Source organism: Lepus europaeus, chromosome 15 (assembly GCF_033115175.1).
Source record: "Lepus europaeus isolate LE1 chromosome 15, mLepTim1.pri, whole genome shotgun sequence".
Lineage (NCBI taxonomy): Eukaryota > Metazoa > Chordata > Mammalia > Lagomorpha > Leporidae > Lepus > Lepus europaeus.
In genome coordinates, this window is record NC_084841.1 from 95656830 (window position 1) to 95669916 (window position 13087).

Consider the following 13087-nt stretch of genomic DNA (forward strand, 5'->3'; position numbering starts at 1 on the left):
CTAGACTTGTGTTGTCCAATCTGGTAGCAACTAGGAACATTTAGTTATTTAAATTAATTAAATAAAAAATTTAGTTGCTTAGTCACATTAGCCAAACCTTAAATGCTTAGTAACCACATGTGACAAGTGGCTACCTTATTGTAGGGAGCAGATACAGAATATTTCATTATGCAGAAAGCCCTGATGGCAGTGACAATCTAGAACTGACTGACTTTACCCGGGCCTCCTACCTGTGCAGTCAAAGCAGCAGCATGTCATACTTCCTGTGGCCCCAGGTGGTCCTCTGAGGAGTACCAGTCAGGGAACATTGGTGGATCAGTTTACATTTGACATATCAGGTTTAATAAAAAATGTTGTTGACCAAAGTTTGAAATCTTTTTTTCCTTGATAACTTTTAATGCTTAGTAGTACTGTGATGAAATCATGTGTCTGTAGAAATAACTTTGAAAGAATACCTTGTAGGCTGCTGAAATTCTACTACAACATGGAGCAGACCCTAATCAAAAACATCATAATAAAAAGACTGCTTTAGACGAAGCAGGCGATGAAGGAATGAGAGAGCTATTGAGATCTTATGGTGCTGTTGAGACTGAGAATACAGATGGCGGTAATGCTGTAGTTACAGGTATGTATATAAGTATTCTTGCTATTTTATTTTTTTAAATGTTTACTTGAAAGTCAGAAACAGAGAGATCTGCCATCTCCTAGTTCACTCCCCAAATGCCTGCAATAGCAGGGGTTGGGCCAGGTTGAAGCCAGGAGCTAAGAACTCAATCTGGGTCTCCCATGGGGGTGGTGGGGACCCAAGTACTTGAGCTGGCACCTGCTGCCTCCCAGGGGCTTATTAGCAGGAATCTGGAATGGAAAGGAGAGCGAGGACTCCAACCCATGCACTCTGATGAGGGATGCGGGCAACCCCCATGTCATCTTAGCTGCTATGCTAAATGCCCACCCATGTTCTTGCCGTTTTATACAGGTATATACCTCCGCTTGTAAAAATAAAATATTCAGATGTGTATTGTAAATTGTTTCAGAACTAGGATAGATGTTTCCTATGTTTAACCCTTTAAAGCCATTATTTATTTATAGAAATTAAGATGAAGGAGTAGGGAAGGAGCTTGCTGCTCTAGTCTGGGAGAAGATAGTTTTAAAAAAGTGGAAAGAATGCAATCTCAAGGCAGGGTTAGGGAGAAAACAGTAAACTCTACACAAATTTGAGGGACACAGTAGACCTACATGGAGAGTGAGGACTCGCGCAGCTCAGGACCCCAGCAGCTGAGAGCCTCCGTACCAGCGTTGGAGAGCGAGGCAAGACCAGACTGCAGCAGCCAAGGCCACTGGCAATAAAGCTGCAGGAAGAGCCTAGAGGGAATCTGGCCAGGAGCCCCTTGGGGGATAGTGTGCACGCCAAACTAGAGGAGAAAAAACAAAGTGAGGGGACAATGTTTTCTCTCCCTGGCAACCCTGTAACTGCATCTTGTGACAGGCAGATAGCAGGTGCCATTTTGGACATGCATAACAGCTATGCCAGCCCAAGTCTGGTGGAGAGAACAGACAGGAGGCTGGGTGCTCATGACTGTGGGAGGTTGACAAGGATGGCCACTCTTGCCATTGCTATTCAATATAGTCCTGGAAGTTTTATCCAGAGCCATTAGGCAAGAAAAAGAAATCAAATGGATACAAATTGTGAAGGAGGAAGTCAAACTATCCCTATTTGCAGATGACATGATTCTATATATATGGGATCCAAAAGACTGCCAAGAGACTATTGGACTCATAGAAGAGTTTGGTAAAGTAGCAGGATATCAAATCAATACACAAAAATCAACAGCCTTTGTATACACAGACAATGACATGGCTGAGAAAGAACTTCTAAGATCAATCCCACTTATAATAGCTTCCCCAAAAAAATGCCTTGGAATGCATTTAACAAAAGATGTCAAAGATCTCTATGATGAGAATTACAAAATATTAAAGAAAGAAATAGAAGAAGATACCAAAAAATGGAAAAGTCTGCCATGTTCATGGATTGGAAGAATCAATATCATCAAAATATCCATTCTTCCAAAAGCAATTTACAGATTCATTGCAATACTGATCAAAATACCAAAGACATTCTTCTCAGATCTAGAAAAAATGATGCTGAAATTCATATGGAGGAACAGGAGACAATGAATAGCTAAAGCAATCTTAAACAATAAAAACAAAGCCAGAGGCATCACAATACCAGATTTCAAGACATACTACAAGGCAGTAATAGCCTGGTATTGGGACAAAAACAGATGGATAGACCAATGGAACAGAATAGAAATGACAGAAATCAATCCAAGCATCTACAACCAACCAACTTATATTTGACCAAGGAGCTAAAACCAATCCTTGGAGCAAGGATTAGAGCAAGTCTCTTCAACAGATGGTGCTAGGAAAACTGGATTTCCACATGCAGAAGTATGAAGCAGGACCCTTACCTTACACCTTATACAAAAATTTATTCAAAATTGATTAAAGACCTAGATCTATGACCTGATACCATCAGACTGTTAGAGAACATTGGAGAGACACTGCAAAATATTGGCACAGAGTTCCTTGAATAGACCCCAGAGGCACAGGCAGTCAAAGCCAAAATTGACAAATGGGATTACCTCAAATTGAGAAGCTTCTCTACTACAAAAGAAACACTCGGGAAAGTGAATAGGCAGCTGACAGATTGGAAGAAATTATTTGCAAACTATGCAACTGGTAAAGGATTAATAACCAGAATATATAAAGAGATCAAGAAACTCCACAACAACAAAACAACCCAGTGAAGAAATGGGCAAAGTACTTAAACAGACATTTTTCAAAAGAGGAAATACAAATGGCCAACAGACACATGAAAAAATATTCAGAATCACTAGTCGTCAGGGAAATGCAAATCAAAACCACAATGAGGTCTCACCTCACCCCTGTTAGAATGGCTTTCATACAGAAATCAACAAATAACAAATGCTGGTGAGGATGTGGGAAAAAAGATACCCTAATCCACTGTTAGTGGGAATGTAAACTGGTGCAGCCACTGTGGAAGACAATATGGAGATACCTCAGAAATCTGAATACAGACCTACCATATGATCCAGCCATCCTAGTCATGGGAATTTATCCAAAGGAAATGAAATCAACAAATGAAAGAGTTATCTGCACCCCCATGTATTTGTAGCTCAATTCATGATAGCTAAGAAATAGAATCAACCTAAATGCTCATCAACTGAAGACTAGATAAAGAAATTATGGGGCATGAACTCTATGGAATACTACATGTCAGTTAAAAAAAATGAAATCTGGTCATTTGCAACAAAATGGATGAATCCGGAAAACATCATACTTAGTGAAATAAGCCAGTCCCGAAGGGACAAATGCCATATATTCTCCCTTACCTGTGATAACTAATAGAGCACCTAACAGGCAGTCTGTAGAAATGAAATTGACACTTTTGAGAAGCAAAAACTTGAACAGCCCTCGTCTTGACTGTTGAACAGTTTTTTTTCTCTGCTTCATGCTATTTGTTGAACTCTTTACTTAAGATAGAGTTAATGATATGTGTATAAAGTCAAATGATAATAGACCTCAGTAAAATAAAAGAGTGGGAATAAGAAAGGGAGGAGGAAGTTTATAATTATAAATCTGTATAGTTCTGCATACATTCCTACCAGTCGGACCCCAAATCCCATTACACTGGATGGTAAAAATGCCATCTTAAGTGTTAAAGTGACCATGTTAAGTGTTAAGGTGTTCATATAGATACGATCAAGTGTTAAAAGGACCATATAAATAAGGTCAAATGTCTGGTAATAACAATAGAATAAAAAAGGAGAGAATGTTCCAAAATGAGAAGCAGTCCACACAGCAGACTCATAGAATGACAATTGCTTTAAATAGCAGTCTGCCCTCAGAATCAGTCTTTAAGGCACTCTGGTCTGGCTGAAAAGCCCATGAGAGCATTTCAGGCTTGGAAAAACAAAACACTGTGGCAAAAATGTCCTGCATGAAGGATCTCTGTGAGAGAGATCCCAATGGAAAGAAATGGCCATCAAAGAAGCATGTACTTCTCTCTGAAGGAAGGAGAGAACTTCCACTTTGCGTATGACTTTCTCTAAATACTGATGGAGTTTTTGGGTTCAAAGGCTTCCATTGCCTTGGCAGCTCACGTCAAGAGCCTCGGGTGATCACTGATGGCATACATAAAAATAAGAGTGTTAATTGTTAAATTAATAACAGGAGTCACTGTGCACTTATTTCGCATGCAGGACTTCTCTCCTCAGTGAGTTGTATTATGAGAATTAACTATAAAACTTCTTCTCAAACAGGATTTTGTGTGTGTGTGTCTGTGTGTTGAAATTGTTGAGATCCTTATTTAGTATAGATTTGGTCTTCTGTATATAAAGTTAATTGAAAATGAATCTTCATGAAGAATGGGGCTGGGAACAGGAGAGGGAGAAGGAAGTGGGATGGGAGTGTGGATGGAAGAGCGGGTATGGTGGGAAGAATCACTGTATTCCTAAAGTTGTACTTACAAAATTTGTCCTCATTGAATAAAATGTTTCTTTGGGGGAAAAATAAATTAGCATTTTCAGATTTGGTTTATAGATCTTATGATCCTATTGGATTGGAGTTACATGTTGAAATGAAACCTGTGTTATTCATCCATCAAACATTAATACCCCTAACATTGGATATGCAACAGAGGTTTAACTGAAACTAAGGAGATTTGTTTACTAAACAGATTTGTGTAGGGACTGGAAAGGGATCACATTATGCAGAAGTCAATACAACTAAGATTTCTTCACCTCAGAGTTTTTAATGATTTGTACATTGTTTAGAATTATACCAACTTTTTAGGAATCTGATATTCTAAGAATGCTAGTTAAGCAAATATACTTGTATATTTGTATAGTTATGAAGCATTTTTAGCAATAGTTTGCCTTTTGTTAAGGCTGAGATAAGAGCATTATTATTCCTTTTCCTTTGACTCTGAAGAACCTCAGGAACATGTGTGCCCCAACTATGAGGGAGGAGAGAGAACCCATCACACACTTCTCCCCTGCCCAGTGTCATCCTCATCAACCGTTGATTCTCAAGGAAGAAAGAATTATGAATGGGGTTGGTCAGAGCCAGGGATATTCATTGTGTGGTGTTTTATTAATGGGCTAGGTCACATGTAGGTCAGGGTAACTCTTATCACTGCCTACTACTATGTAGTAAGTTCATAGGATCAGGGCTTTTCTCAGGGCTCCAGCTATTTCTCTGTCCCTCTCCACAGCCATACTGAAGGTTCATTTCTCATTGTTTAGATCCATTCAATTTGCTAAAGCAACCTTGCATTTGAAATTGTTGGCTACTCTGTTACACGGAGCGCTACTTATTCCCACATGTCTGTTGCTTGCTATGCATATACCTCCTTGGACAGGCACCCTCAAGGGATATGGAGGAAGGCGTCCACACAGGAGGAAGGCCTGTGGGAAATTTGCAGAGGCAGTGAATCAAGTCCTGGTGGATAAAGGCTGGGCCTTGGGAACTGATAAGATCAGGTGTTAGGAGTCAGTGTTTCTGTGACGTTGGACACCTTTCTAAACACTGCTAGGGCTCATGCTGTTCTATAAAATGAATATAGTAAACTGCCTACCCCAGAGGGTTCCTGTGAGGATTGGATGAGCTAATTCATGAAAAGTGATACTGGGGGGCTGGATCCATGCTCTGGCTACAGGCAAGAAGGAATTCAAGGACAGGCTGTGGGTAAAGGTTGGCAAGAGCCAGACTGACTGACGTGCATGGTGAAGGTGTGCACTGGGGAAGGAGTGCAGGCATGTCCAGGGTAGAGGGGCACTCAGCAGGTCAGGCTGTCCCTCTGTGTGAGGCACTGGTGTCTGGGATGGGGTTTACCTGAACACTCAGAGCAGGTGGAGTTTAGGGGGAGGCTTGGCTGCCGCCCATTTCCTTGCTCCTGTTTGGAAGCCTTGGAAGTGTCATGGGAATAGGTAAGTCAGTCATGGTAATTTTACTGTAGTGACATAATGAGCTAAGGGTCATCACAGGGACATAGCTGGCAGCCACACTGGTTGCTTTTTTTTTTTTTTATTAAGCAGAGTTAGACAGTGAGAGAGAGAGAGCCAGAGAGAAAGGTCTTCTTTCCATTGATTCACCCCCCAAATGGCCGCTACGGCTGGCGCTGCGCCGATCTGAAGCCAGGAGCCAGGTGTTTCCTCCTGGTCTTCCATGCAGGTGCAGGGTCCCAAGCACTTGGGCCATCCTCCACTGCCTTCCCAGGCCACAGCAGAGAGCTGGACTGGAAGAGGAGCAACCGGGACAGAACCAGCGCCCATATGGGATGCCAGGCGGAGGATTAACCTAGCGCGCCACGGCACTGACCCAACACACTGGTTGCTTTTAACAGCTTCACTTCTACGTGGCAAAACTAAAAGCTGCGGTTTTCTGCTGCACTGCAGGGGGTGGTTTGGGCTGTGTGGGTGAGGCTGCGGGGAGATGCTGGGGACCTCTGCTCCCTACTGGCTACCTCCGTGCCTACACCAGTATGTGCTCGGTAAGTGTTTGCCTTACCTGTCACTTCACAAGCACTGAGGGACTGTAATTGGAGACGTCGTTTATCGATCCTATCCCTGTCACTGTTAAAATGATAAAATGAGGCTAACTTTTTGCACATTCTTCTGTTTCTGATACATATTTTTTTGAAAGTAAAATCTCCTGCTGTTCGGTCAAAAAGACAAAAACGATGTTTTTGTGATGGCAGTCCTGTTGATCCACCTTCCCACTCCTGCCAAGAAAAAACAAGGGAGAGGCTTCCTATGGTGAGTGAAATTCTTTCATTATTTAGTCAGAAAATGCCCCTCTTTGAGCCAGCCAGCTATTGGCCACCGGCAGAATGCTTTCCGTTTCAAGGGCACACAGGTTGAAAGTGTTTGTTTTCATAAGAAGATAAGATGGCGTGAGTGGAGCTGTGCTGTGTGGGTAACTCTCAGTCACCTGTGTGGAGTGCACAGCTACGGATGAGCTGCCGTCCCTTGTCTAGCATGAGTTGCTTGGCTGTTTCTTGTCCCAGAGACACTACTGTTGTCATAGCTTCCAGTCCCTCCCTCCAAGAGCATGTGGACTGTGCAGTGCACAGAAAGGACCCCTCATCTACCTGTCCTGGCTCCTACATAGTTGATAATATAGTTTGCTGTGAAACCTACCACGTAGCAGTAGACATTTACAAAAATAACATAGCAGAGACTCTGTAAGATGCATCTTGATGGATAAATTAATCCTTAGTTGGACACAAACATAAAGGTTACTGGACACAAACTCCGTAAGCAAGGTAGCCTTCTCAATAAAATACCATTGTGAGTAAATTTCAGCCAGTGTTGGCCAAGGCAGGTTACATCTACAATGTGGGCCATGCAGAAAGATGTTTCTTTAATCTGTAGCTGGAGGCTTTGTAACCCTTGACCTCACTTTTACAACTTTAAGGCATTCCCTGTATAAAGAGGTTTTTGGATTTTTTGGTGGTTGTTTTGACTATTTATATTTTTTAGTTCCCTTTTGATCCATTTAATAAATGACAGTGGTAAGGTCACATTACTGAATAAGTAGGTGGTTTTTGTACTGTGTGTTTTCTATATCCCTTGTGAGCACCAAGGTAAAATTTCAGACGTACTTCTGAAGGCCTTGAGAACTGAAACATGATAAAAATGAATGTGATCGGGAGTGTTTGAGAGGATCGATCAGCTGTCAGTCCACCAGTCACCTCTTACTCGGCAACAGCTTTGTGCCCAGTGCTGGGGAAAGCAAACATAAATAGAAAGTCTTGCTCCCACCTGCAGGACCCTCATATCTTGAGAAAATGTATAAGACATTACATGTATTACTGCTAATGTGTATAGCCCTGAAATTCTTAAGTAGTTCTGAAAAAAGAGAAAATCAGTATGGACTGGTCACAAGTTTTGGGTATAGGATGTGCTAGCAGTAACAACAGGCAATACCTGTTGAGGTCTCACTTAGTGCTGGTGTCGTCCACAACTGGGGAGAGATGTGGGCAAAGGGAATCGCAGGCATTCCAGGCAAGAAGGTGCGTGCCGACAACACAAAGCTGGGGAGTTAAATCTCATCTGTGAGTTTTTGAAAGAGCAGTGATTTCTTTCTGAGACTGTGTGTGAGATTCTAATAACACGAAGTCTGAGTTAACTTGTTGAATATATGTGAATCTTTAATATTATGTGCCAAGTGGCTTATTTTTTCTTCTATGCCTATAATTTTTCAAAAAGATTTTATTTATTTGAAAAGCAGAGTTGCAGGGGGTGGGGTTGGGGGTGGGAGAGGGTGGAGAGATCTTCCATCTACTGGTTCACTTCCCAAATGGCTACAATGGCTGCAGCTGGGCCAGGCTGAGCCAGAAGCCAGGAGCTTCTTTCTGGTCTCCCACCTGGGTGCAGGGGCCCAAGGACATCTTCCATTGCTCTCCCAGGTGCATTAGCAGGGAACTGGATAGGAAGTGAAGCAGCCGGGACATGAACTGGCATTATCATATGGGATGCCTGCCCCACCAGGTAGTGGCCCCACCTGCTACACCAGAGCACCAGCCCTATCTATGCCTATTTTTTTTTTTTTTACAGGCAGAGTGGACAGTGAGAGAGAGAGAGACAGAGAAAAAAGTCTTCCTTTGCTGTTGGTTCACCCTCCAATGGCCACCGCAGCCAGCGCACTGCGGCCGGCGCACCGCGCTGATCCAAAGGGGGGAGTCAGGTGTTTCTCCTGGTCTCCCATGGGGTGCAGGGCCCAAGCACTTGGGACATCCTCCACTGCACTCCCTGGTCACAGCAGAGAGCTGGCCTGGAAGAGGGGCACCGGGACAGAATCCGGCGCCCTGACCGGGACTAGAACCCAGTGTGCCGGTGCCGCAGGCAGAGGATTAGCCTATTGAGCAGTGGCGCCAGCTTACGCCTATTATTTTAACAGAAGTTAGTAAGAAGTTATGATTACCTTATATGGTTTCTACTCTTAAATTCTGTTTTCCCCAGGGATCTACTGCATAAATCAAGACATAGTTAAACCTACTTGTTTTCAGATCTGCTTATTAGTTAAGGTTACACAAAGCATGAGAACATTTTGAGCATGTTTTTAGCAGCATTTTATTTACTGCTTTATTTTGTACTTACAACAACTCTTCAGAGAGCACAACTGCCTCTTGTAAGGAAGTTTCTACTATTTTATCTGACAGCATCAGACCATCAGTGCCATTCTACAGGACATAGAGGAAAAACAAGAAATGTTATTGGACTTTGAAATCAGAAATCAAGAAGATGCAGGTAAATATGTGTTCTTACTCAGTATGATTATTTTGGATATCCAAGACACCACTGCCTCATTTTCTTCTTAAGGTGCATGTTTATTTCAAAGCTCATAATGGCTGAAAAAGTGATTTTTTTAAAAAAAAGTGAGAATATTGCCGGTGCCGCGGCTCAATAGGCTAATCCTCCGCCTAGCGGCGCCGGCACACCGGGTTCTAGTCCCGGTCGGGGCACCGATCCTGTCCCGGTTGCCCCTCTTCCAGGCCAGCTCTCTGCTGTGGCCCGGGAGTGCAGTGGAGGATGGCCCAAGTGCTTGGGCCCTGCACCCCATGGGAGACCAGGATAAACACCTGGCTCCTGCCATCGGATCAGCGCGGTGCGCCGGCCACAGCGTGCTACCGTGGTGGCCATTGGAGGGTGAACCAATGGCAAAGGAAGACCTTTCTCTCTGTCTCTGTCTCTCACTGTCCACTCTGCCTGTCAAAAAAAAAAAAAAGTGAGAATATTTAAAATGCCAGGAACTGTTATTAAAAGTCAATGATACAAACCAGCGACCCGTGTAATTGTCGACAAGGATGCTTCCAGATGCAAGGTATAGGCCTAAGTAATTTGAGAGACATTCAGATCCATGCAGAGACAAGCTACTACTGTGACAGGCTTAGGTGAAAGACACGACCGAAAGCATTGGGTGGTAAGGACGGGTCAGGTTATGTTGCTCTGTGGCTCCTCCTCATTTAGCTGTGGCGACTCAAAAATAGATCGGAAGACTGTGCAGGGGTGGACAGAGGAAATGCTCCTGCTTTTCAGATGAGCTGTGCGTCTGCCTGGTGGATGCCTTATTGTGTTGCTGTCTTCCTATTTGCAAAAAACACTAATGATTCAAAATAGCAAACTAAACTGTGATCCCTGATGTCATCATCTTAATTTTTCAAATCTTAAATGATTACTCACAAACTCAACTGTATTTTCTAGAGTTATTATTTATACAGTGGAAAACACCTCCTGACCTATTCAGATCTGTTTTAAGAGTTAGGTAAAGTAGTTTGCTAAAGTAATTCAAAGTAGTTCATCAGTCTTTGAACAGGAGTATATCACTGTTTGTTCCTCACTTATCTTCAGTCAGTGTTTGCATAGTCTCAAAACAAGTGTTTCCCTCTGATGCAGTTAGTTTAGTGCTGAGGTAGGCATACCCCACACCAGAGGGCCTGGGTTTGATTTCTGGTTCTGGCCCCTGATCCCAGCTTTCTGCTAACACAGACCCTGGGAAGCAGTGGTGCTGGCTCAGGTAGTTGGATCTCTGCCACCCACACGGAAGCCTGAATTGAATTCCTGGCTTTAGCCTAAACCGGCCCCAGTCGTTAGAAGAATTTTCCAAGTGAACCCATGGATGAGAGTGCTCTCTCTCTATCTCTCCCCCTCAATAAATTAATTAATTAAAAATAATTTTTAATTGTACCTATTGTACCTTTTATCCTCCCTAATATATGCTACAGGTTATGTTTGTTTGTTTGTTTGTTTGTTTATTTATTTTTGACAGGCAGAGTTAGACAGTGAGAGAGAGAGAGAGAGAGAAAGGTCTTCCTTTTCCGTTGGTTCACCCCCCAAATGGCCGCTACGGCTGGCGTGCTGCGCCGATCTGAAGCCAGGAGCCAAGTGCTTCCTCCTGGTCTCCCATGCGGGTGCAGGGCCCAAGCACCTGGGCCATCCTTCACTGCACTCCTGGGCCACAGCAGAGAGCTGGACTGGAAGAGGAGCAACCGGGATAGAATCCGGCGCCCCGACCAGGATTAGAACCCGGGGTGCCGGTTCCACAGGCAGAGGATTAGCCAAGTGAGCCACGGCGGTGGCCCCAGGTTATGTTTTGAGGGAAATAATATAAGATAACTCATATCCACCAAAATGTACAATTATTATATTTTACTATTTACAATGTCTCATGCATGTAAGATGATTTTTCCAGGTTTATATTTTTATTATAAAAGGCATATAGACATATATCTAAGCTGCTGTTGCCCTGCCACACTTTGGTGTGTTTGTTTCCAGGCCTCTCTTTGGCACCAGTACAGCCTTTAAAGCAGTGTTGGTTGGGCTGGATGTGCTGTGTTTGTGTTCCTGATTCCCATAGCCATAATTTCTAGTGGTCACAGAACATCAGATCCAAATACATTTCACAATTTACTAAATTTTTTTCTTTTAGTTTAACATTTATATTATCTCTAATTTATTGCTAGTATCTTATATCATGTAGCTTTTTCCTGAACTTTTGATTAAGTTAGAATTTTTGGGACCAGTTATATGAACATTTAAAAACCTGTTGATTTATGTTGACAAAATGATTTCCTAAGCTATTATGTACTTAATTTCATTAACACATATTAGTGTCTGTTTTTGTATACACTGCTAGTAACATCAGTGTTTTCATTTAAAATAAACTTACTAGTTTGATAAGAAAATTTACCTCACATTTGTGTTCCTGTTGCTGAATATTGGTGGTCTTTTTCAGTACTTTGACTTCCTAGTTTGTGAGTTGACTGTTCCTAATCTTTGTCTCTTCATCGGTGGGAGCCCACTTATAGAATGCAGTTATTGGGCCTCTTCCAGTGTGCCTGCCTCAAAGTGCTTTTCCAGCCACTTGACTGGCTTTTTATTTGTAATGTATATTAGTTTGTGCTTACGTATATACATCTTCAAATTCTATATAATAAGATTCTACCAGCCTTTTTCTTTTGTTGTTAGAGTGCTTCTGAGATTAGTAAACCTTTATTCTACCCCCAGGTTTTAAAATTTTTGCTCTAACTGATACATTGACTGGTCATGATCTGTTAATTTGTGTTTCACTGCCTTTTGTGGGAGGAAAGGCAAGGCCGTGGGCCTGGCGTTCTTGGCTGGTGACTGGGCTGTGATGCAGTTGGCTCTGCTGCTTTCTGGCAGGTGTCTGAACTCGGTCTCTGAGAGCTGTTTTCCGAGACTTCCGAAGTGTGGGCGGTCAGCTGGAACACCCATGTTGTGGGCAGTGTACATGACCCTTTTGGGGGCCCACTCAGTCTCCACCTTTTCTTTCTACACAGTCACCGCAAGGTGGAAGCCCTCCTGGTGCAGCTTCGCACCAGGTCTTCAGGACTGCCGCACCTTGTGCCCACTGTTAGGAGAAGGGCGTCACACCCCAGCCCGGCAGCAGCCTTCTCCTGACCTTGCTGTGGAATCGTCTCGTTCTTCATGGTCTTGACTTACGGATGTGCAGGAGGAACACAGATACCCGTGTCCTCCTAACAGTCCGCAGTCACCGCTGTGGCGTCTGTTATGTCCTCTGTAGCCTTCAGAGGAGCTGTCCCATTTCTGATCCAGCTCCCTCTAATGCAACTGGCAAAGCAGCAGAGGATGGCTCAAGTATTTGGGCACCTGATACCCGTGCAGGAGACCCAGCAGGAGCTTCAGGCACCTGGCTTTGGCCCAGCCCAGTTCTAGCTATTGCTGCCAGTTTAGAAGTGAACCAGCACATGGAAGATGGATCGATCCCTCTCTCTCTCTCTCTCTGCCTTTCAAATAAAATTTTAAAAAAGATTTATTGTTTATTTATTTAGAAAATCAGACTTACAGAGAGAGAGGAAGAGACAGAGACAGAAGTGTGTTCCATCCACAGGTTCACTCTCCAGATGGCCACAATGGCCAGGGCTGGGCCTGGCTGAAGCCAGGAGACAGGAACTTCTTCCTGGTCTCCCATCTAGCTGCAAGGGCCCAAGGACTTGGGCCATTCTTTGCTGCTTTTCCCA

At 43.3% G+C, this 13087-nt stretch overlaps 1 protein-coding gene across 4 annotated transcripts in view; it reads left to right on the plus strand.

Moving 5' to 3' along the window:
- Positions 1 to 13087, plus strand: part of ANKRD31 (ankyrin repeat domain 31) — a 173643-nt gene that overhangs the window by 121806 nt on the left and 38750 nt on the right. For 3 of the 4 annotated variants that reach the window (XM_062212573.1, XM_062212575.1, XM_062212574.1), the window contains 3 exons: positions 463 to 625; positions 6727 to 6839; positions 9248 to 9335. In XM_062212573.1, the coding sequence (XP_062068557.1) occupies positions 463 to 625; positions 6727 to 6839; positions 9248 to 9335 (364 nt within the window). The remainder of the gene's footprint in view (positions 1 to 462; positions 626 to 6726; positions 6840 to 9247; positions 9336 to 13087) is intronic. The other variant, XM_062212577.1, reaches the window with a different exon arrangement.